The sequence below is a fragment of the Bos mutus genome, chromosome 12 (assembly GCF_027580195.1).
Source record: "Bos mutus isolate GX-2022 chromosome 12, NWIPB_WYAK_1.1, whole genome shotgun sequence".
NCBI classification, from domain to species: Eukaryota; Metazoa; Chordata; class Mammalia; order Artiodactyla; family Bovidae; genus Bos; species Bos mutus.
Window position 1 is genome coordinate 31635681 of NC_091628.1, and position 23557 is coordinate 31659237.

General features: G+C 46.8%; 1 protein-coding gene across 1 annotated transcript in view; it reads left to right on the forward strand.

The window, feature by feature from the left end:
• FLT1 (fms related receptor tyrosine kinase 1) overlaps positions 1–23557 on the forward strand; it is a 208410-nt gene that overhangs the window by 161347 nt on the left and 23506 nt on the right. The window contains exons 17-23 of the mRNA XM_005902171.2: positions 1381–1487; positions 6518–6650; positions 12832–12936; positions 16627–16740; positions 18378–18466; positions 22624–22780; positions 23227–23324. Coding sequence (XP_005902233.2) covers positions 1381–1487; positions 6518–6650; positions 12832–12936; positions 16627–16740; positions 18378–18466; positions 22624–22780; positions 23227–23324 — 803 coding nt within the window. The remainder of the gene's footprint in view (positions 1–1380; positions 1488–6517; positions 6651–12831; positions 12937–16626; positions 16741–18377; positions 18467–22623; positions 22781–23226; positions 23325–23557) is intronic.

The following is a 23557-nucleotide window of genomic DNA, read 5'->3' on the forward strand; positions in this document are numbered from 1 at the left end:
AAGTTAAAATAAACCAAGAGCTCCCCCGCCTACCGCCAATGAAGCCTTTATCCATGAAATGGGGATATTTCTTGCTCCCCTGCTTCATAGGCAGGTGTGAGGACTTGATGCATAGTAAGTGCTCAATAAAAAATACCATCATCCACATCACCATGTCTTGGGGGTTGCGGGGGGCGGTGCGGTGCAGGGCAGGAGGTGCCATGGAACATAGCATGCAGGATTTTAGTTCCCCAACCAGGGATCGAACCACTGGCCCACCAGGAAATTGCCTCACAATTTCTAAAGGGAATAAGTTTCACTTGATCTTGGCCTCACTTGATACTAAGTCTCTGTCTCCCTTGAATGGGCTTCCCTCACAGCTCAGTCGGTAAAAAAATCCACCTGCAATGCAGGAGACCCAGGTTCGATTCCTGGGTCGGGAAGACCCCCTGGAGAAGGAAATGGAAACCCACTCGAGTATTCTTGCCTGGAAAATCTCATGGACTGAGGAGCCTGGTGGGCTACAGTCCATGGGGTCGCAAGAGTCGGATACGACTTAGTGACTAAACTACTACCCATGAAGGTCAAGGACAAGGGCATCCCTTTAGAGCTCCCAGGACACTCCCCTGGCATCGAGAAGCAGGGAACCTCGGTCCTGGCTCACTGGGGCATTCCTTTAAATCCCAAGGAAGATCCTCTCTGGAAGCTTCTCTTGGATACCTTGGGTCTTTTCTTTCTGGTCGTGGAGAAACAGTGCTCAGCTTTCATCGCCAATTCTGAGGAACAATGTGATGGGGAAGAATCAGCTCCAGCAGGTCCCTTGGCTCAGCTCCGCCTGAGGAGGAGCCTCGGACATGAGAGATCCAGACATGAGTGGTCAGACCCAGAGGGTTGGCCTGTCTGTTCCAAGAGGAGTGAGTGGGTGATTGTGACAGTCCTGGAGCTTTATTTTTATTTTTAAAGTCTACTTTGAAGAAGTTTGTGATTCCCCAAGGAGACTTTTTATGTTCTTTTTTTTTTTTTTTTTTTCTTTAGAATTTCCTCTCAAACCCATTAGGGAGATTTCACATCGTCCAGATTTAGCACTTTAATGAGGTCTTGTTCCTGCCTTAATCTTTTTTCCCATTTTTAATTTCTCCTCTGGCTTTTAACTCACTATTTCTGGAGTTGTTGGCAAACTCCACAGCAACATTTCTGGAAAGTCTTTTCATTTCCATGTGAGTTTATAACGATAATAGCGTGAACCCTGCCTGACCCAGAAGGTGAGAGGCTCTGTGCTGGGAGCCAATTGTGTTCGCCCTGATGAAGCACTTGGGGGCCACTGACCTTTTTCTGTCAAATCACAGACCCAGGGGTTGTGAGCTGCTGTTTAGCAGCCTCTTGGTGTTTTTCTCTCTCCAGGGACCTCGGACAAGTCCAACCTGGAGCTCATCACTCTGACGTGCACCTGTGTGGCTGCAACCCTCTTCTGGCTCCTGTTAACGCTTTTTATCCGAAAACTGAAAAGGGTAAGAATATTTCAGATGAAATTCTATGCTCCTTTTGGCAAAAATCTGCCACAAGGCCCAGTGGCACTCCTGCTGTAGCAGCATCATGCTCGATTTCCCCCAAAAATGCCTGCTCCCCCAAATGCCTGATGTCCAGAGCAGGCCCTGAACAGGTGAACATGCCAGATGAATCATTAAACCGTCTCTCAGGACTTCCTTCCCTGTTTGTCCAGCAGTTAAGACTCCACGCTTCCACTGCAGGGGGCAAGGGTTCAATCCCTGGCCAGGGAATGAAGATCCCGCATGCCTGATGGCCAAAAAAAAAAGAAAATCCAAAAAACAAACTTCTCACCCTAACGTGGGGTTTTCAAAAAATAAAAAGCTAGAACAATGAACAGATGACTGTGTCCCACACATAGAAGGAACATCTTCAGTGTAAAAGGAAGTCTGTAAAGTCCACACGAGATCTGAGAAATATTCATTTTCTTAATCTCACTCTCTGCTGAGAGACAAAAAGGAAAAGGCAAAATAAAGACCCACCTCTGTCTTATCTCTGTCTGCTGTTCCATACTCTGAGCCCCATGTTAAAATTAAGTTCTTCAGCGTGTGAGGCTCAGGTTGGAATTCAAGACATCAGATTCCTATCGTTAGGCCTGTTAGCATAACCTGTGCTTCTCTGAAGTTTATTGGGTGGGGAGGGAGGGGGCAACGAGCCAACACTCATTCGTTCATTCATGCCTTAAATACTTCCCAGGCGCCCGTTCAGGGCAGAGGCCAGGCCCTGTGTAGGGCTCTCTGGTGACAGAGCAGAGGAGAGGCTGCTGTGTGTAGTCTGGGGAGAGACTGACTGTAGCTCAGGCAGACGTCAAGCGGTGACCGGAGTCAGCCGACTACATAGCATGTAAGGGAGGCGAAGTCTGCAGGCAGAGGAGATGCGGTGAGGAGGACAGACTGACCCGGGCAGAGGTGGGGACGACGGACAGGGGAGGCAGGAGAGGAGAGGCTGTCCAGGCCAGCCCTGTAGGCCGCGGGAAGCAATTTCCTTTGTGTTTTAGAAGAGGAAGCCTTGGTGGGGGGTGGGGGGGTGGTGGTTAAGCAAAGGTAGGTGATTTTAAGTGTGAGAGACCTATGTCTAGAAAGACGATTTCAGGCTGTATGAGGAGAAAGATCCAGAGAGGACAAGAGTGAATAGAGAAGAACCCAGTGAACAGAAGAATGCAGTCTAAGTCAGAAATGACGGTCGCTTAGTCCAAAGGATTAGACTTGAAGGGATATTTAGGAGATACAATCAACAGGACTTGTAAAGTACCAAGGAGAGACCTCCTCAATTTCTAGAGCTGTATTAGTCCTTATTAACATGCAAGTCTTTTTTTTTTTTTAAGAATGATTATACTATTTTTATTTAAATTTTTTAATTTATAAAGGCTAGTTTTGGTTGCTGTTAAAAGATAATATATTAAAATAAAATATATAGAAGAAAAATATATCAAAAAAACAGTTATCTTTAAGTAGTTCTGAATTAGAAAATCATTACATAACATAATAAGCTTCTCATCTCTTATGCTTTAATTATTTTTTTTAAAATCACTTTAAATCACTTTCACCATTTTATGTCTTGAGTGTTTGTGGCACATTTGGGGAGCTCTTTATGTCATATCTCAGTCCTTTACAAAACACAAAGATATAAATATATTATTATTCCCATTTTAAGGAGAGGGAAACAGGCTCAAAGAGGTAAAGTAACCCGCCTAGAGTCACTCAGCTAGTTAGAGTCGCAGCTGAGTTTTGAATTCAGGTTGTGTGACCTTAGACTTGCTGTTCGAAACCAGGAAGGTTATACTTTCCAGGGTTGGTATGTCGACTGGCAGCCCCTCCTGTGTGGTGAATAAATAACCTAAGGCTTTTGCTGCGTGGAGCAACTGGCTTTAAGACAAGGAAAGCCACTGCTTTCGAAGGAAGCAAAAGTTAAACAACGGGATTTGGAAAGGGGAGGTACATCATATAGGAAAACACATCTAACAACAGCGGGACCTGCCAAATCTGCAAGGGCGGTACAAAGACTGCAGAGTTCAAAGGAAGAGAGGGCAGAGAGACTTCAGAGAGCTCCGTTTAGAGACTGACTTTGAAGGTTGCGGCTGGAAGGAAAGCAGTAGGAAAACAGCCCACCCTTACTCTGGCCCACTCCCCAGGTTAGGGACAACGTCTGGGTACTTTGCATATGGGAGCTTAGTGGAAATAACACTGGAAAGGCACTCTGGGACTCAATCGAAGAGGTCCCCTGTATGTCTAAAAAGTTAGAAAATTTGAATGTCAATTAGAAAGGATGAAGGCAAGAAATGACCATCTCAATGACAGAATGCCTTTAGGATTTGAGAAGTAATTGGTTTGGGAAGGCGAAGAGGAACAAGGCATCAAAAACATATCTCCAACTGATTTCTCTAACCGCTGTGTAAATTCCTCACTGATAAGGACTGTATTTTCTCTTTTCATCCTCACCCTGCACAGGCCAACTAAAGCTAATATTTATTCATGCTTGCTATACACTAGGCCCCTCAAATAGCTTTTCATAGACTATTTTGCATGATTTTCACAGCAACTCTATGAGATAAGTACCACCACTGACACTGCCTTACTGATAAGGAAACTAGGCTTAATAAAGCTAAGTAACTTGCCCAAGGTAATATGTAGGTTCTGATTCAACCCAGGCCTCCACGTCTGGGCTCTGAAGCGCCTGACCAAGCAATTTCCATGCCTAGCACCCAGTGGGTGCTCCATGATTTTGTCAGTTGAAAGAATAAGCATTGGTCAACCAAGATTCTACCAGCAGGCTCGTCTCAAAGCCCTTCCTGAAGGTCTGTTGGGTATCTCCTCTCATCTGCCTTAAGACAAACCATAGGACTCCTCAGGTGCCATGTAGGCAGACTGTCTTCCGTGGGCTGCTCCCCTGGCTCGGTCACTACCCCTGCCCACCTCTCTCAGCTCCCACAGGACCAAAAGCTGTCCCTGGCTGGGCTGCAGCTCTTCCTCTGCTCTTGGAAGACTGGAGATCGTGTCTCATGGCCTTGGCTATTGCACACGCTGAGAACTGGAGTCATCAAAGCTCCCATCCATGCCACTCATGAGCACCCAGGACCCTGGTGTGGGAAACAACACTACTGTCCAGCCCTGCAGCCTCACACTAGTGTCTTTAAGTGCCCCCACACACAGTCTACCATGCTGGCAAACGCAGCTCATGACAAACGTGCTCCCTATCTGTCTCCATTTTCCACTCTTTGTGGAGGCCAGGCAATCTTCCTGCCCTGAGCTATCTGTCACACATTTCAGTGATAATTTTTGTGAGAAAGAGGCAGATTGCGAGTGATGGATGAGGTGAGCTGTGACAGTCCAGGACGGGGTGAGTCAGGGCCAAAGAATGTGGGCGGGTGTGAAGTGGAATGGATGGGGAGGTTTGTCTTCTCTGCTCAACTCTGATCCTGTTTAGGGAAATGCGCAGAAAGGAAGGGCCCTAAATGCATTGAAATGAAGTGTAAGTAACTTCTAGACAAGAGTTATCAAAACCCAGCCTCTATGGGCAAGCATACTTCTTTTCTGTCCTGCCTGCGGAAATGCAGCCAATTCTACAATCAATTAATATGAACAGGGTACATTAACCATGAATGTGAACCCAACACACCAAATGTAAATCCGGTTACATATGATCTGAAATAAAGGGTATGTTCTGGGCTTCATTTGCATCACCAACATAAAACAAGCACTAGAAGGTAGGTGCCACCTCATTTATTTGACATCTTATTATACCAGTAGCCAAAAGAGCTTGGAATATAGCTGTGTATAAGTCTCACCCCTTTGCCTTTGAAATAATCAACTTCTATTTTTTTTTAATTTTGTTTATAGCAAATATTTACTATTTCTTAACTTTGATTTCTCACTGAAGACAAATCTATTTTCTTTTTGTACATTTTTCATCTTTTTCCTGCCTGTGAGTCACAGCTATGTATGCTAAATATATAAACTTGCAATGTGCTGAATAACCTTGCATTTTACATGAATTTTAATGTAAATACTCAAACAGTTCAAATGAATCCAGTCCATCTGAATAGGGACTCACAAAATTTCGGTCACCAGGAAACTTGTGGAGCCTACTTGCTGGTGGATTCCTTTATATTATTCTTTCAGAGGGCTGACTGACTGGTGTTTAAGTTCTGAGCTCAGAACCCTTTTTCTGTAACTCCTCCAGGTAAATCCTATTCTAATCTCACTCTAGCCTTTTCAGGTTGCTGCGGCAACCAAGGGGCCTTCTGCGTGTCTTTAACCACTTCACGTGAAATGTGCTTCTCCACTGTCCCAGGGACCCTGGGTTTACTTGGCCACTTTAGCCTTTCTTACAAATGCAGAAAAGCCACAACCCACTGCTGACCCATCTGCCACTCATATTCCTGGAGAATGACCATGGAAAGTTATTTATAGTCATTGTTTGGAATGATTTTATTAAAATACTTTGCATTTTTTCAGAGAAGAATTATGTGATCACTGCTTGGTGGTGGTTTAGTCGCTAAGTCCTGTCCGACTCTTTGTGACCCCATGGACCATAGCCCACCAGGTTCCTCTATTCATGGAATTTCCCAGGCGAGGATACTGGAATGGGCCACCCTTCCCTTCTCCAGGAGATCTTCCCCACCCAGGGATCAACCCACCTCTCCTGCATTGGCAGCTGGATTCTCTACCACTGAGCCACCTGAGAGTTTCTGATCACTGTTTAAGAAAAAGCATTAAGGTCACTGCAGAATCTGGGTGCATTTTGTCAGAGACAGGACAGTGGAGGGGTACCAGAGAAACACACTGTGAAAAGAGTAAGGAGTGGCTTGATGGAAATCACATGCTCGCGTGTGATGCATCTACATGCATGCAGAGGGCACATGCTGCTCCCGACCATGTGGTTTCAATCCAACGAACCAAAATAGGAGCTGATGATGCCAAGTATTGTTTTACATTACATATTTGGGTTTAAGTTGTTCCCTAGTTGGTGACTCTGAGATCTCTTTATTCCTTAGTCGTCTTCTGAGATTAAAGCTGACTACCTGTCGATTATCATGGACCCGGATGAAGTTCCCCTGGATGAGCAGTGCGATCGGCTCCCTTATGATGCCAGCAAGTGGGAGTTTGCCCGGGAGAGACTTAAACTGGGTAATGTATTTGTTCCCTGGATTCCTAAACCTGCACCAAGCACCCACGGCCCACAAAACACAGTGCTCTGAGGGAAGCAGAAGTAACTAGATGCAGGATTCTACCCTCTAGTTGCTCAAAAACTAGCAAGGGAGATAAAGAGATAAAGAATTCTCTGGAATGGTGAGACAAGTCAAAGGGACAAGGCAGCGCCTGTCCCTTCTTTCAACAGTCATTAGGCATCTTCACCAAGCAGCTGACACCCATCTCAGTGGTAGGGATGCAAAGGTGCTTGAGTCCATCCCCTCGAAGGGAGGACACAGACATGAGAGCAGATAAAGTGAAGGGGAAGGGAGCAATTAGTTTCAGCAGTGTCTTATAGGCACTGTTAAATAACAAAACTTCTGTGAATGATAAAATGGTGAACATGTGCCCCAGTGTTCATTGCAGCACTATTTACAATAGCCAAGACATGGGAGCAACCTAGAGGTCCATTGACAGATGAATGGATAAAGAAGTTGTGGTACATACATACAATGGGATATTACTGAGCCATTAAAAGGAATGAATGAGTCAGTTCTAGTGAAGTGGATGAAACAAGAGCCTATTACACAGAGTGAAGTAAGTCAAAAAGAGAAAAACAAGTATCATATATGCTAAGTCACTTCAGTTTTGTCCAACTCTTTGCAACCCTGTGGACTGTAGCCCTCCAGGCTCCTCTGTCCATGAGATTCTCCAGGCAAGAATTTTGGAGTGGGTTGCCACGTCCTCCTCCAGGGGATCTTCCTCACCTGGGAATGAAACCACATCTTTTACATCTCCTATATTGGCAGCTGGGTTCTTTACCCCTAGCCCTACCTGGGAAGCCCCGATCCCATGGACTTTAGTCTGCCAGACTCCTCTGTCCATGGGATTTCCCAGGCAAGAATACTGGAGTGGATAGCCGTTCCCTTCTCCAAGGGATCTTCCCAACCCAGGGAGCAAACCCGTGTCTCTTGCACTGAGGGCAGAGTCTTAGCCATCTGAGTCAGGGAAACCCAAATATCATGTATTAACACATATGTATGGAATCTAGAAAGATGGTACTGATGAGCCTGTTCACAGGGCAGCGATGGAGTTGCAGACACAGAGACTTGTGGACACAGCAGGGGAAGGAAAGGGCGGGACAAATTGAGAGTAGCTGGAAATCCATATATGACCATGTATAAAATAGACAACTAGTGGGAATTTACCATAGGACACAGGGAGCTCAACCTGGTGCTCTGTGACAACCTAGAGGAGCAGGATGGGGTAGGGGCTCGGAGGGAGGTTCAAGAAGGAGGGGACACGGGTACATCTATGGCTGCTTCATGTTGATGTATGGCAGAAACCAACACAACATTGTAAAGTGATTATTCTCCAATTAAAAATAAATAAAATGTTTTAAAAATTAGAAAGTGGTGACCTGGAACACAATTCAGAATGGGGAGGTGCAGGGAAACCGAGTATTTGGTGAAAAAGCTGGTGCTTGGCACAACTGCGGATCAAAAAGCCCCGTTGCACGAATCTATAAGTTACATACTTTGAATTTCCCTGGGTGTCTGAAATGGCCAACACAGAGAAGAAAGCCTTTCTCTTTCATGTTTATGCTCCACTGACAGAAAGGGAAGATTGTTGTTTCCTAGGTAACAGGGATGCTGTCAACACCAGGTAATGTGCTTTCCCTCCAGCTCAGCCCCCAAGTCCCTCCAGCTCAGAGGTCACAATGCACATTACTCTTCAGCCCAGGAGCTACAGAACAACAGGAGCCGCCAAGACTCCAGATACTCAGACAGTGGCTTCTGAGGAATCATTAGTATTTGGAACTAGGGAGAGAGATCGTGGAGCCAGTGGCGCTTGTTACTCAGTGCAGAGCTCTTGTTACAAATGCAGTCGCAAAGCCGCCCCTCCCCGACACGCAGACTGTATGGGGGGAGGGGAGAGGACAGAGGGATTTTCTCGTTGTTCTCTTGGGCTGCGATTCATGGGGTCACAAAGAGTCGGACACGACTGAGCAACTGAACTGAACTGCACTGAACTGGGCTTGATTCCACCTTTATTTCTCCCTATATGAGAAAGAAGACTTTGTTGGCCCCAAGAATGTGTGCTGTTTGGCTTGGGGGAGAAAATTGGAAATCAGTAAAAAAAATGCTGGAAAGACAGGCGAAACCCAGCAATGGCTGCTGATGGGGACAGTGGCGGGGTCAACTAAATTTAGAGTAGTTTGGGGCAGGTGGTATACCAGATGAGTTCCTTCTGTAAATCTAAATTACATGGCAGCTGGCCCAGACGCTCCCCCCCCCCAGCCCCCAGTGACCTTGGCAGGAACATGGGATAATTTCCCCACAACTGTAAGCCATTCTCAGGCCACACTGCTTTCCAAAGGTATTAGTCACAAGCAGACACACTTCTTCTGTACAGGATGCAAGAGCTTTCTGTCCCATTCCTTCATCCCTTGGCCTAGGACCACTATGACCCTTGATGGCCCATCGAGGTAGACTGTGAACCAGAATTCCCCCCAGGGCTCTGTGGGTTTAGATAAGCCCATTTCAGAAGATGCTCCTTGCTAGAGATCTTATAGTTCTCTTCCCTCCCAGAGTTGCCAGATGCAATGATTCAGCTGATAGGCATGAGAGTGTCTCTGACGGGTGAGAGTAAGTGTGTCAGACAAACCAGCTTGGCCTTTCAGTGCCGAGTATGGCTCCAAGGGCCAGGGGAAGCCTCGCCCCACTTCTATGGGAGCAGAGAGGGCCAAGATGTGTTTCTTAAGCCAAGTAGATAACAGAACAATCTGAAGTCACGTCTGACAAGTGAAAGTAACCAAAATGATGTCTGGATGGATGAAGAGGAAAAGTTGGTTTGATGCGAGAGTAATAATGGGTTACAAATATAGAGAAACACACAGACCAAATGGCTTCTGATTTCAGCTGTGTCTTCCCTCTGGGTTACAACCCGCAGCCCTGGTGAGAGAAGCTGGAATTGATAGCATCTGAGAGACAGACAGGGCTGGGGTTGGGTCCAGAGTATTGCTACCACTGAAATTCCTGGAATCTAGAACTAAAGAAACTTGTTTTATTAGTGATTCCTCACCAAAGCTGGCTGGGAGAAAATTCAACTCCTGTATATTTATCACAGAAGTTGAGATCATGTCAAACAGGGGATCTTCCCATTGGAAGATAAAGTCAGAATTACCTACCATGGGAAAGCACACAGGATGTCTGAAATCTGGTGAGTGGCTTGAGCCTGGGCTGCTTCTGCCTCCTGGAAAACCAGCCTGGATGCCAAGAAGGGCTCAGCTCCAGGCTGCTCTGCTCTCCCCAACCACCCTCCATGTCCAGGGACCCTAACCAGTCCCTCTCAGAGGAGATCCCGGTAGTATTCCATTCCATAACAATGACCCAGCACTTTTCCAAGCTAGCTAGTGGCATCCAGGTAGCACCAAGGAGGATTAAGGGAAAAGAAGGACAAAGCGAGGTCAAGTCCAGCGTGGCAGGGCTCCCCTGACACTGGAATTGTGGGTCCGCCAGAAGACCGCAATGTATCAGACGATTAAAGAGCCTGTAAGAGCTTCAGGCTGTTTTACGAGGCGACAGTCAACTTCCAAGAGAATAAATGAAAAATCTGAAGGAGGTCAAGTGAGAACAGGCTCGTTCTCACCGGTCAGGGCAAAGTCCTCAACCCACAGAAGTTGACGTCATGTCCGACAGGGCACCTTCCCATTGGAAGACGGGAAGTGTTTTGTGCTGACAAGGAAGGGAATGCGTGGGGGCTGGAGATGTGGGGATGAAAAAGACGCGGCCTGCCCCAGACAAACAGGAGTCTGTGGACAGGCACCCAAGACAGAGATGCTCTTTACCTGTTTCAGGCTCAGGACAATTTTCACAGGAGACAATAGAAGGTGATGCAGAAAAAAAGGTGTTCTTTTACCCTATGAAAGCAAGGATTAAGCCTCTAATCAGAAAACACCAATTTTTACAAATCTGGGGAAGGCATCTGCCAGCGTGCTTCCCGTATCCCATTTCAGGGTCCACTTGACACTCTTGTATGTAAGAGAGAAGCCCTGATTTCGCTATTTATTGGACACTTTGATCTGAAGAAGGAAGCAGAGACTGTATCCTGGCCCACGAGCATGCCTTGGGAGGAGGATCTCTGTCAGCACGACAGGTACCCCTCTGACCCGGGGAGGCGTGTCATCTTACCAGCGTCCCCGTGAGACCCAGGCAGGGAGACGCCTCTGATGACATGTGACAGAGCTCTTCCCACGTCCTTACTGGATGCTGGGGGGTGGGCAGTGGAAGACTCTAAGTTGAGGCAGGTGAGGACACTTTGATACAGAGGAGTTGTGCATGCAAGTATAAAGGTTCCAGTGGGATGAGGACAAGGAGAGCTTCATAACAAACTTTCCAAGAATCTTAACAAATAACAAACTGTGTCCTTTGGGAAGGAAGGGAGGGGGAGAGGAAAGTTAGCTCACTGAAAACACATTATCAGAACAGACCGAGAAAGAAGTGGGGCCAGAGGTGCTGTGTTAAATTAACACTGACTACCAAAAACATTACTTTGCCAACAAAGGTCCATCTAGTCAAGGCTATGGTTTTTCCAGTAGTCATGTATGGATGTGAGAGTTGGACTACAAAGAAGGCTGAGCACAGAAGAATTGATGCTTTTGAAGTGTGGTATTAGAGAAGACTCTTGAGAGTCCCTTGGACTGCAAGGAGATCCAACCAGTCCATCCTAAAGGAGATCAGTCCTGAATATTCATTGGAAGGACTGATGTTGAAGCTGAAACTCCAATACTTTGGCCACCTGATGTGAAGAGCTGACTCATTTGAAAAGACCCTGATGCTGGGAAAGATTGAAGGCAGGAGGAGAAGGGGACGACAGAGGATGAGATGGTTGGATGGCATCACTGACTCGATGGACATGAGTTTGAGTAAACTCTGGGAATTGGTGATGGACAGGAAGGCCTGGCATGCTGCAGTCCATGGGGTAGCAAAGAGTCGGACACGACTGAGCGACTGAACTGAACTGAACAGAACCAGGATTTAATTTTCATCAGAAGCATTTTGTTGGCTTCCCCTACTCCACAGCTCTGCCCCCAAAGAACAAAAGGGGACTTCTTTGGCTCACTCTTTCTTCTGCCATACCATGACTGAGGGGTACTGGTTTCCTACTGGACAGGTTGGAGTCAGCTACCTGTGTCCTGGAGATGCAGAAGGAAGCACTGATCAAAAAAGGGGGGAGATGCCTCCTCACAGAGCACTGTTCAGCTGTGTATCCCACGGGCCCCTCCAGTTAACTTAGGACTGTAAGAGACTTGGTTTGAGCATCTCACAAACTCCCCAATGCACCTCTCCCTTCTGTACTAATGCACAGGGACCCTGATGCCCCATGCACCAAGTTCTGGGAAGATTCAGGCATGGTCCTTGCCCCTTTGAGTCTAGTGGTTTCGTTCAAGGGTGAAGGAAACAAACAAATGTGGTAGCAGTCATTAGAACATAACATACCACGGGAACCACGAAGGAAACCTCAAACTTTGTTATTGCACTTGGCAACCACCTCTCTGTGGTGAAACTAATTGCTACCCAGGGTTGAGGGGCGCATGTTTTGAACCACAAAGATTTGTAATCATCATGTAAAGACACATTAAAAATATTCTGCCTGGCAAGGAAGTCTGAGAAATGCCTTAAGTGATTTTTCGGTAGCTCTGACGCATCATTATAGCCAACAGCAGTAACCACCCTTGTCGGTTTGTTCCCTTTGCTGAAACACGGGTCAGAAGAAATAAGCTTAAGTGGCAAGAAAAGGGGTTTAGTTTAAACATAGGGGAATTTTTGTGGTAATGATGTTATCAGACAATGGAAAAAACCAACTGCAGATTCTGTAGCCTCTCCCCCAGGAGAGGGACTGTGCAAAAGAAAACGGGCCATACAGCTGCCCCCAAATGTCCTGGAAGGTCCTAGCCTTGCTGTACAGGGCACGGGCCACATGGCCGTGCAGTAAAGAGTTGGAAGGAAACTACCACATAAATGTGTCCCTAACCCATTTGGGGTCTGTTCATTGGAGATTCCCTTCAAAGCTACATGCCACACATACACACATAGGGAAAAGACCCTTTCTTCCTGAAAAAGACTTCAACCGATACTGCTGCCTTGGCAAACAAACCGTCTTCTTTCCATCGTAGGCAAGTCACTCGGAAGAGGGGCTTTCGGAAAAGTGGTGCAAGCATCGGCGTTCGGCATCAAGAAATCACCCACCTGCCGGACTGTGGCTGTAAAGATGCTGAAAGGTATGGATGCTCTAACTGGGCTTTCAACTTCCCCATTACGTTCCCTGGGTGTTGGTACTCGTGGAATGTGGCCTAGCAGCAGACAGAGGCCGTGTCTGCTCTGGCCACATAACTTTCTTCTGCTGGAAGACCCTTGACCTCTGGAGCTTTCCATGAGGCCACCAAGAGCTCAAAATAAACCTTGTAAGTGAAACAGTCCAGCAGTATCCATGGGAAAATGATTTCCGTCAAAGACGTTTTTCCTACCACGTCTCAAACTCTTCTAGGCTACCAGGGACCTAAGCTCACAGTAACCACAGGTATGAATTTTTGGAGCAGTCCGCTATGACATTACAATGGAAACTTGGCTGTATGTCTAATCTCAAAGGCTCAGCTGGGGCTTGAGCTCACCATAAAGACAATGAAGCTAGAACAATTGAGTTGATCAGAACGTCAAGCTATTTTATAGGATCAGGTCCTGTCCATAAAACATTTCCTCTTTAGAGATTTAAAAACAAATAAACAAATTATCTTTCTACGTTGACAATACTATCACTCTGTGAAGCACTGGGAGGTGGTCAAATGACAAAGCGATTTACGACCACCACCCTAAGACAGAGTGAAAATGAAAACCACTGAAAATCTCATAAACCAAACATCTCCAAGACACACAGCTCCCGACTGCAGGGGTCCCCAACCTCCAGAATCTACCGTCTGATGATCTGAGGTGGAGCCGATGTAGTAATAACACAAATAAAGTGCATAATGAATGTGATGCACATGAATCATCCTGAAACCATCTCCTCCCCTTGCCCCCAGTCCATGGAAAAATTATCCACAAAACTGGCCCCTGGTGCCAAAAAGGTTGGGGACCTCTGCTTTAAAGTAAACACTTCTTCATCGTGATGAAATGGTCATGTTACTTCGATGCATTTTAAGGTTCCCAAACCGAAAGAAACAGGACTGAAAGCCCACAGGGCAGTTTTCAGCTTTCCAACATTGCTGACACATTGCCAGGGGGTTTTCAGGCACAGGAAGCTCTGAGCTCAGCCAAGCAGGTAGCTGGCAAAGAGTCCAGCTGAGAGACCCACTCGCTGGAGTGGGGCGGGGGGGGAGGGGGGGGCGGGAACGGCAAAGCCTTCACCTTCATCCAGCGCTGACACCGTCACTGCAGAAAGCCCCGTGTGGTGATATTTTCCACTTCAAAAGCCTGTCGAGTGACGGCTCTGATAAAGCTCTACAAAGAGCCTGAAGGTAGCCAGGAGAAAGGACTTTTGCATCCATGAAACAGGAGGATTTGTTCAAGGGGAACTACCCAGATGATCACAGGCATTTCTGAGATCATCCTGCATTCCAGCACCCTACCCTGGACAGCCCCAATCCCAGGGTCTAAAGAGAAAAGGCATCAACACATCTTCTATGCTAGAAAGCACCAGACAAGGTATTGGGTTATGGAAAAACCCAAACGAAACTTCTGGCCAACCCTATATACTTTAATATGGTAGCTTGAATTGCATGAAATTGTCACTTTTCTTATTTTTCTCTCTAGAGCTTCTGTGAGGTAGATTTTATTATCTCAGTTTGCAGAAAAAGAACCAACACCCAGAAAGGTTAAGTAGCCTCTGCAAGGCCACACAACTCAGCCATGCAAAAGTAAGAGTTCGGGTACAACGCTCATCCCCCTGACCACACACACACCTCAGTGCTACAGAAGGGCTGCCTTCTAGAAATGATCCATTGCTCCAAAATCCTGAAAATGATTCTGGTCTGTGTTTTGGAGGCAAGCTGGTATCCAGCCTTGAGATAAGCTGACACTAAATCTGAAAGCATCTTATTCCTTAGCTAGTTTTGCCTCCCTGCTTATGATCACACACAGGGAGACAAAACTAGCTGAGGAATAAGATGCTAGAAGGGGCAAATCAGCTGCCCATGCTTGTCTATTATATACCCAAGATAAAAGCCATAGCCCTGCCTATAAATGGAAAAATCTGAGCCAAAGAACCTGGTTTTCCCTCTGTGCCAAAGGGGCATCAGGGCGTGGAAGCATGAATTTGAGGGGGAAATTCTGACTTGAGATTTTCTTTAAAGGCCCAGAGAATCTGTTCTATGCAATACAAAAATAGTGTGTATAATATCTTAATAAAGGCTTATCATTTTTTTAAGCCAGCAGCCTTGACTGAGAGAGATTGCCAAATCACCCACTATATAACATCACTAAAACACTATTTTCATTCAAGCTTTCTTGTTTAAGTTGGTTGGCCATCTGTTTCTAGGAGACACTGGAAAGGCAGAAGGTCAAACAAAGGCCATGACTCAGAAGCTCTTTCAAAGTGCCCTTGAGCAAAACCTTTAACCTTTCTGGGCCTTAAGCCCATGTCTGAGATGAGAAGAGTAATTATGTTGTTTATTTGTCTAACGAATATTTGTTGAGCATCTACTCTGAGCCAATCCCAACTCCACTGGGAGGCTTCTAGTGTTTATCTGGTTATTATTAAAAAATGACTTGTGCTTATGAAATTCCATTCCAATATCCACCACAATGTGAAACGCACAGCCTTCCACTCACTTCTAGGACCGTCCTACAGAAACGCACACGGGCACAAAGATCACAGGCTGTTTATTAAAGAATATTTGTAACGGCAAAAACAAAACACAACTGTAGACCATCTAAATGTCAGGAATGCCATTAATCAACTTAAAAGAATGAGAAAAGTCCATCACATTTAAAAGGGGGGAAAGCAAATTATATACATCAAATTTGCTTTTATATTTTAATATATGATCCCATTTATGTAAACAAACAAAAAAGACTTTTGATTGGCTACATATATTTATAAATGCATAGAAAACGGTCTAAAACTCCAAGTGATTAACAGTGGTTACTTCTAAAAAGGTAACTGGGTTTTTTTTTTTTAAAAAAAAAGGTAACTTGGGTTGGGATGGGATGACTTTCACTTTTTACTCCATAAACATCATACTGTTGAAATATTTTAAAGCAAGCCAATATGACTTATTTTAAACTTCTAAACATAATTTGAAAGTTTTTATGCTTTGTAAGTTAAGCAATAAGAACAGACAGACAGGACAAAGTTAATCTAGGCCTTAGACTCTGCTAATTCTTAGACTGACGTTGTTTATCTCTGAGAATGAAGCTGAAGTCAGATGCTTACGGACCCTCCTGACTTGAGATAACCTTGAGGAATCCAGGGAGGAAGAGGTTACAGGGAAAACATAACACACAGCAGAGATGTTTACAGAAGGGGCCTCTCTGCCCTTGCAGGCCCCTCTGTGCTTCTCCTTTGTAATTCTCAAAGTGGGTAAAGTGAGAAAAAGAGATGTGGGCACATCTCTGCCTGGAAGCTTCTAGCTGGGCCTGGTTCTGACAGAAAGAAGCCTTGGGAGGGCGTTCCCACAGGGCGCTCCCACCAGGTGCCCAGCTCCAAGTCAGCACCTGACCCTCCGGGACCCGGTCCACCCAGAGCGATGTCCAGTAACTGACCCCACACCACTCCAGCCTCACTGTAGCCCAGAGGATGCTGGCTCAAGAGGGTGGAGGAGTGAAAACAGGCTGGAGACCGGCCTTTCTGTAGAGCGTGGGGAAGTCGGTGCAGTGAGAGCTGAGCGCCGCTCACCTCCGAGGGGAGGCGGGCTGCCCTCGAGGAGAGAGCCCCACTGTCCCGTCGTCCTAACTCTCCCTTACCCCTCACACAGAGGGGGCCACGGCCAGCGAGTACAAGGCTCTGATGACCGAGCTCAAGATCCTGACCCACATCGGCCACCATCTGAACGTCGTCAACTTGCTGGGAGCCTGCACCAAGCAAGGAGGTAGGTGGGAGGGGGGGCTGCTCTTCTCCGGGTTCACATGCCAGGGCAGCTTCTCTGTCCCTCTACCCTTCCCTCCACCCCCTGGAAGACGGCCTGCTGTGGTCCGGAGCAGTCTGTCCCAGGATGGAAGGGGCTCCCATACTGGAAATGCCTTCCCTGGATGCTTACCTTAAAGGTTCCGAACAGAAGGACTCCCTTTGAGACCCGTCTGGTTCTGATGAACCAGACCCAGAAGGACACCCATGATGGGAGCCGAGGTAAACTCGCAGAAGGTGGGCATTCCGGAAGCTTCCTCCAAGGGAAGGGATGGCTCCAGGCAGGATCCCAAGAGAAGGAGGGGCCAGCCATGGCCTTCAGACAGGCCTCACCCACCCGGGCCAAGTGCAGGGACTGGGCTGTGTCAGGACCGAGACTCCCACAGGCCTTTCCAACCTCCCCCAGGGCAGGGCCCGCAGCCGGAGCCCCTCTGGGACCACGTCTTCTTTGATCCAGAACCTGATGCTGTTCTTCCCCAAGGCCTTGAGCCTGGTTGGATGAGTGGTGGGGAGGACCGAGGGGCCTGGGGGAAGACTTCAGGGCATCCAGGGACCCGCAGTGCAGCTCTGGGGTCTCCTCCCTTCCCAACCCTCTTGCTTCTTTTGACCAGAAGTTGGCAAACCACGGTTGGTCAGCCTGTGGGCTTCATTTGACTGTTTGAAATAGCTGGGGGATTGGAGGGGGGGGTGGTGCGGGGCAGGCAAAAGAAGTATATTTTGTGACATGGGATAATGTTATGAAATTGAAATCCCTGCATTCGTAAAGTTGAAACACAGTCACTCAAGGGTGTCATCCAAGGCGTTCTCAGGCTACAGAGGCAGACTTGAATAGAAGTGTGGCCTGCTGCTTAGTCACTCCAGTCGTGTCCGACTCTTGGCAACCCCATGGACTGTAGCTCGCCAGGCTCCTCTGTCCATGGGATTTTCCAGGCAAGGATACTGGAGTGGGTTGCCATTCCCTTCTCCTGGGTTGTGTGGCCTACTGAGCCTCAAATATTTATCTTCTCTTCCTTTATAAATTGGCTGATCCCCACTTTCGATCTTGAAAGCCCCAAGGCAGTCTCCATGCAGACGCCCCTGGGGAGGGGAGGGGAGGGGGAGAGCAGAGAAGTCAGGCCAGACAGGACCTGGGAGAAGGGGCTGATGTCCCGAGGCTGGGGGCAGGGAGGGTGGTGCCAGTCACAGGCAGAGCCCTGACCTTGCCCCAACTCCCCTCCTCAAAGTTCTCTCTCTTCTACTAGTCTTCTTTTTTTCTGCTTCTTCCCCATACTCCTCCCCCATGTCTACTCTTGTATTTTTAAACTCTTTCTCAGGTTCAATTGAAAAAGAAATCTCACTCCTAAGCATCTCCCAGAAAATGTTAGTCACCAAATCATGTCTGACTCCTTCGTGACCCTATGAACTGTATCCCATCAGGCTCCTCTGTCCATGGGATTCTCCAGGCAAGAGTACTGGAGTGGGTAGCCATTCCCTTCTCCAAGGGGTCTTCCCAAACCAGGGATTCCCCCAGAACTTGCTAACAGAAAAACAAGCCGGTTTGAGACCTCCAGGCCTACCGAAGCTGGCAGACGACTGGCTGAGCTTGTGTCGCTTTGGTTGCAGGGCCCCTAATGGTGATTGTTGAATACTGCAAATATGGAAATCTCTCCAACTATCTCAAGAGCAAACGGGCCTTATTCTTTCTCAACAAGGTAAGGAACTTCTGGGTTGGGGATTTTTCAACAAAGAATTGAGTTTCCATTCAGGCTATAGCAGCATAGTCATGTCTAGTAGTCATGTACGGATGTGAGAGTTGGATCATAGAGAAGGCTGAGCACCAAAGAACTGATGCTTTCAAATTATGGTGTTGGAGAAGACTCTTGAGAGTCCCTTAGTCTGCAAGGAGATCAAACTAGTCAATCCTAAAGGAAATCAACCCTGAATATTCATGAGGAGGACTGATGCTGAAGCTAAAGCTCTAATACTCTGGCCACCTAATGGGAAGAACTGATTCATTGGAAAAGACCCTGATGCTGGGAAAGATTGAAGGCAAGAGGAGAAGGGGGTGACAGAAGATGAGATGGTTGGATGGCATCTCCGACTTGATGGACATGAGTTTGAGCAAACTATAGGAGATGGTGAAGAACAGGGAAGCCTGATGTGCTGCAGTCCATGCAGTTGCAAAGAGCTAGACACAACCAGAGCAACTGAACAACAAAAATAATAGCATAAAACAAGAAAATGTATTTTTCCGTTGCCAACTAAAGAAATGTTGCTAGCTTCCCATCTGGCTCTACAAGGACTGAGTCATTAGCCACTGCAGCCACTCACCTTTGTTCTCAGCTGCTTGGTCGTGTCTGACTCTTTGCATCTCCATGGATGGTAGCCCACCAGGTTCCTCTGTCCATGGAATTTTCCAGGCAAGAAAACTGGAGTGGGTTGCCATTTCCTCCTCCAGAGGATCTTTTGCTGACCTTTAGAACACTCTGAAAGGAGTTCAGGTGGAGATTAGAAATAAGGCAATCTGTGCCCTGGGAAAACTAGCAGAACAGGCCTTCAGATAGTCACATATTTTCACAGGAGAAATTTTTTAGGAACCCGTATTTTTTTCTCTCTCCTAGTCAGAAAAGCCCTGAAACCATTAACTAAGGTATCTGTTCCCTGGGACTAGCAGCAGCCTTCCACCTGTGTATGTTCTGGGTTGCACGCACTGTCTTGACCAGAATCACGTGTAAACTGACCTCCCCTACCACCTCAGAGCTCTCTGCAAGGCTACTCCCAGACCACAGTCCTCAGAAAGACACTGAATAAACCTGACTCACAGTTTTGAGGTTGTGCTTTTCCTCAGTCAACACCGTTAATGACTAAGCTTAAAACACAGTCTCTGCTTTTTCCTTTAAAAGAAGTTTTTTTTTCCAGAAATTGATTTAACATTGTAAAGCAATGACACTCCCATAAAGCAGAGAGACAACAAGGAAGCAAAAAAAAAAACCTCTTTCTTTCTGTGCTAATATATCACACTCTTTTTGTGGCAAGCACAGAGACTATTTGATCCACTGTGTGCAGTGATAGACATTAAATCTACTAGCCATCTATCTAAATGTCAAGTCATCTTGATAAATTTCTCTCTCCCCATCTCTCTCTCTCCCCCTCCCCCCGCCTCCATACACACCCAGACATGCACAAATCACTTAGTCTCTCGTATCTTAAAAGATGATGGCAAGGCAGATTCTTTACTGTCTGAGCCACCAGGGAAGCCCAAACCCAGATGGCATATTAAAGGGCAAAGACATCACTTTGCTGACAAAGGTCCGTCTAGTCAAATCTATGGTTTTTCCAGTAGTCATGTACAGATGTGAGAGTTGGACCATAAAGAGGGCTGAGCGCTGAAGAATTGATACTTTTGAATTGTGGTGCTGGAGAAGACTCTTGAGAATCCCTCGGACTGCAAGGAGATCGTTAATCCTATAGGAAATCAACCCTGAATATTCATTGGAAGGACTGATGCTGAAACTGAAGCTCCAATACTTTGGCCATCTGATGGGAAGAACTGACTCATTGGAAAAGACCCTGATGCTGGGAAAGACTGAGGGCGGGAGGAGAAGGGGACGACAGAGGATGAGATGGTTGGATGGCATCACCGACTCAATGGACATGGGTTTGAGCAAAGTCTGGGAGACTGAAGGACAGGGAAGCCTGGCGTGCTGCAGTCCATGGAGTTGCAAAGAGTTGGGCACGACTTAGCAACTGAAAAATAACATGATAAGAATCTTAAAGCCGAAAGGGATCTTTGTGATCAGCTAGTCCACACTCACATCACAGACGTGCCTAGAAAGTCCAGCAATTGCCTTAAGGACATGAACTTGGCAAAAGATAAAGTCAAGGAGAAAGAACCCAGCTCTTCTAATGTCCCTTCAATACTTTTTCCATGCACTGTCCTGGGTAAGAAGAGGGAAAAAAACATAAGAAAAAGTGGAGAATGGTACCCTGGGCTGAGAGTTGTACAACTTCTCTTCAGTCCTGAAATCCTGGGCTGGCTTCAGGAAGAACTAAGCCAGCAAGAATACCCCAGGGACCTGGGCAGGATGGAACGTTTGCGTTCGTACGTCCTTTGTTTGAAGAGCCTGCTTCCTTCTCAGGCTATATTTAATGATTCACCTCCCTGTTGGTGGGGCTCAGTGTTTTCGTGGAAAACACACAGCTGTATTTCACATTTGGAACCTAAAGACATATACAGAGAAGGTGAAGGAAAAACCGAAAGGCTGAATCGAAATGGGATATTTCATTTTCCAAATAAATTCACTAGGATCTTTAAATATTATTTGTAATAAATCCAATGGATTCTGTCAGAGTCCCAAAAGTTCAGTAAATCAACCTTTATTTACCAGAAACAGTTACCAATGAGCAGAGCTAAATATACCATTTACCGGGAGTGGGGAAGCAGGGGTGGGGTGGGGGAGTCTGAGTTACGGTCCCTGGAGCTTCGCCAAAGAGTCAAGAACTTTTCACCCCAGCACCTTCCCCTGCCCACTTCTGTCCTGGAAAGGATCTTGTGGGAAATAAAATTTCAGTCCCCAACTGAGCAGAATCAAATCTAACTGCCTCAGGGCCAGACAGTAACCAGAGTTAACATTCTTTACCTGCTCTCAGGTAGGTCACCTGGATGGCAGCGGGGGTTCACTCTGAGGATTAACTCCCTTCTGCGGCAGGCACAAGAGGGTCTCTTTCTAGGGGCAGGAGCCTAGAGACCCTCTGTGCTTCCAAGGTTTTGGGGGCTGAAGCTGACGTGTCTGTCCTCTGCTTGCTCCCACTACGCCCTCTAGTGGACGGACCACTCCCACGTAGTGATGCTTCCAGGAAAAACCAAGGAAGGATGGGGAGCCAGCCCGGCCACAAAGCCAGGTGGTTCAGGGGACGCCTTTGAACCCCAGTCCCCCTACAGCCACCCCTGCCTGAGCCAGGTACACGGTGGACTCACGAAGCCACTGAGAGTGCTGTTTCTAGAGTCACAGCAATTAGATGAATTACTAAAGATGATACCCATCTTTTCTGGTTCCACCCAAAACCAACAACTCCTGTGAGTCCATACATAAGATGATAGAGCTTTTCAGATGTGGAAAAGGAAGTCCCAGAAAAGCAAGGTGGTTCGCTGCTCAAGATCACACACTTAATGAAAGAGTTGGATACACTCCAGGGCTCAGATGCCCAGTTCAGAATGAAAGGCATTTTCTGCCTTTGTTAGGATCAGGCTACATCTTTGAATGGAGGGGAGAAGAAGAAATGGTCACGTTCCCTCCTTCTCCAAGGAAACCAGACACATTGGTAACTGCAGCCTTCTCTTATTACTCCCACTGGGGATTATAAAGCGTGGTCTCGGGTTGACTGGGAACCCTTTTCCATCATTCCGTATCTTTCCCAAGATGGCGCACGGGATGGAAAAGTGCTTACGGGCACAGAATGGAGTTGGCTAGACCTGGGTTCAAGCTTTGCCATCTATCAGCCGCATGTGACTTTGATTATTTGACTTCTCTGAATGTATTCCTTCATGTATTGTAAGAGCTACTTTGTAAAACTGTTGGAAAGATTAAATGAGAAAGTGTACCTAAGACCCTCAGTGTGCTGCCTCGCAGAGTAAGTGCTCAGTGAACAGCAGCTGCTGTGCATATTCCTTTATCCCACCTGAGATGCTACCCAGAAGCCCAGGCAAGAGTGGAAGACTTCCCACCCCCAGGGGGCAGCCGGGCTACTAGTTTACTAGCCCTCCTCTCAGAGGACATCCTCCCAACACAGGCAATTGCTGGCCTGAGGGCCCAGTCGCCCTTCTGCTGTTCCATCCCTTTCATCACTGTCTTCCTTGGTCTCTTAAAAGGATGCAGCCTTACACGTGGAGCCTAAGAAAGAAAAAATGGAGCCAGACCTGGAGCAGGGCGAGAAACAAAGACTAGACAGCGTTACCAGCAGCGAGAGCTTCGCGAGCTCCGGGTTTCAGGAAGATAAAAGTCTCAGTGATGTTGAGGAAGAGGAGGGTAGGTATTAATTCCTTCCTGTCCTCCAGTCTGAGATATTTTTACAACACACTGTGCATCTCTGAAATTTTTTTCTTATTTATCACCCTAATAAACATCCGTGAGAGACTCAAAGGCTAATGTCCTGGGGAGATAAGATTTGAATTTAGATTATTTCCAGAGTTACTAATTTTGACAGGGAACTGTACAACTGTCTTACCCCCAGGCCTTTCTGTCTTAATGGATCATCCTCCTGCCCCCTGTCCCCACCCCCCAACACTTGGGCAAACCGGGCTAGAGGCCTGGAAAAATGTTGGATATTCATGTGGAGACTGAAATGCTCTCAAAGATGAACTCTGATCTGTTTGTTGGTTTGTTTTATGTTTTGCTAATGCTGTTCCAATAAACTGGGATTTGGTGGCCTGACAAGAGCCTTTACAAACAGCTTCGGTTTTAATACTTTCCAGATTTTGACGACTTCTACAAGCAGCCCATCACTATGGAAGATCTGATTTCTTACAGTTTTCAAGTGGCCAGAGGCATGGAGTTTTTGTCCTCCAGAAAGGTCAGCTCTCACTCTTCACTGTTTTGCTTCTTTGCTCAGCCTGGATGTGTGGATATACACACGGGCAAGCACAAACCTTTGCTATAAGTTCACTTTTCCTCATATTTGCTAGTATGTAGGCCCTTAAATGGGCTTCCCTGGTGGCTCATTGGTAAAGAATCCGCCTGCCACTCAAGAAGACGTGGGTTCAATTCCTGGGTCAGAAGATCCCCTGAAGGAAAAAATGGCAAGCC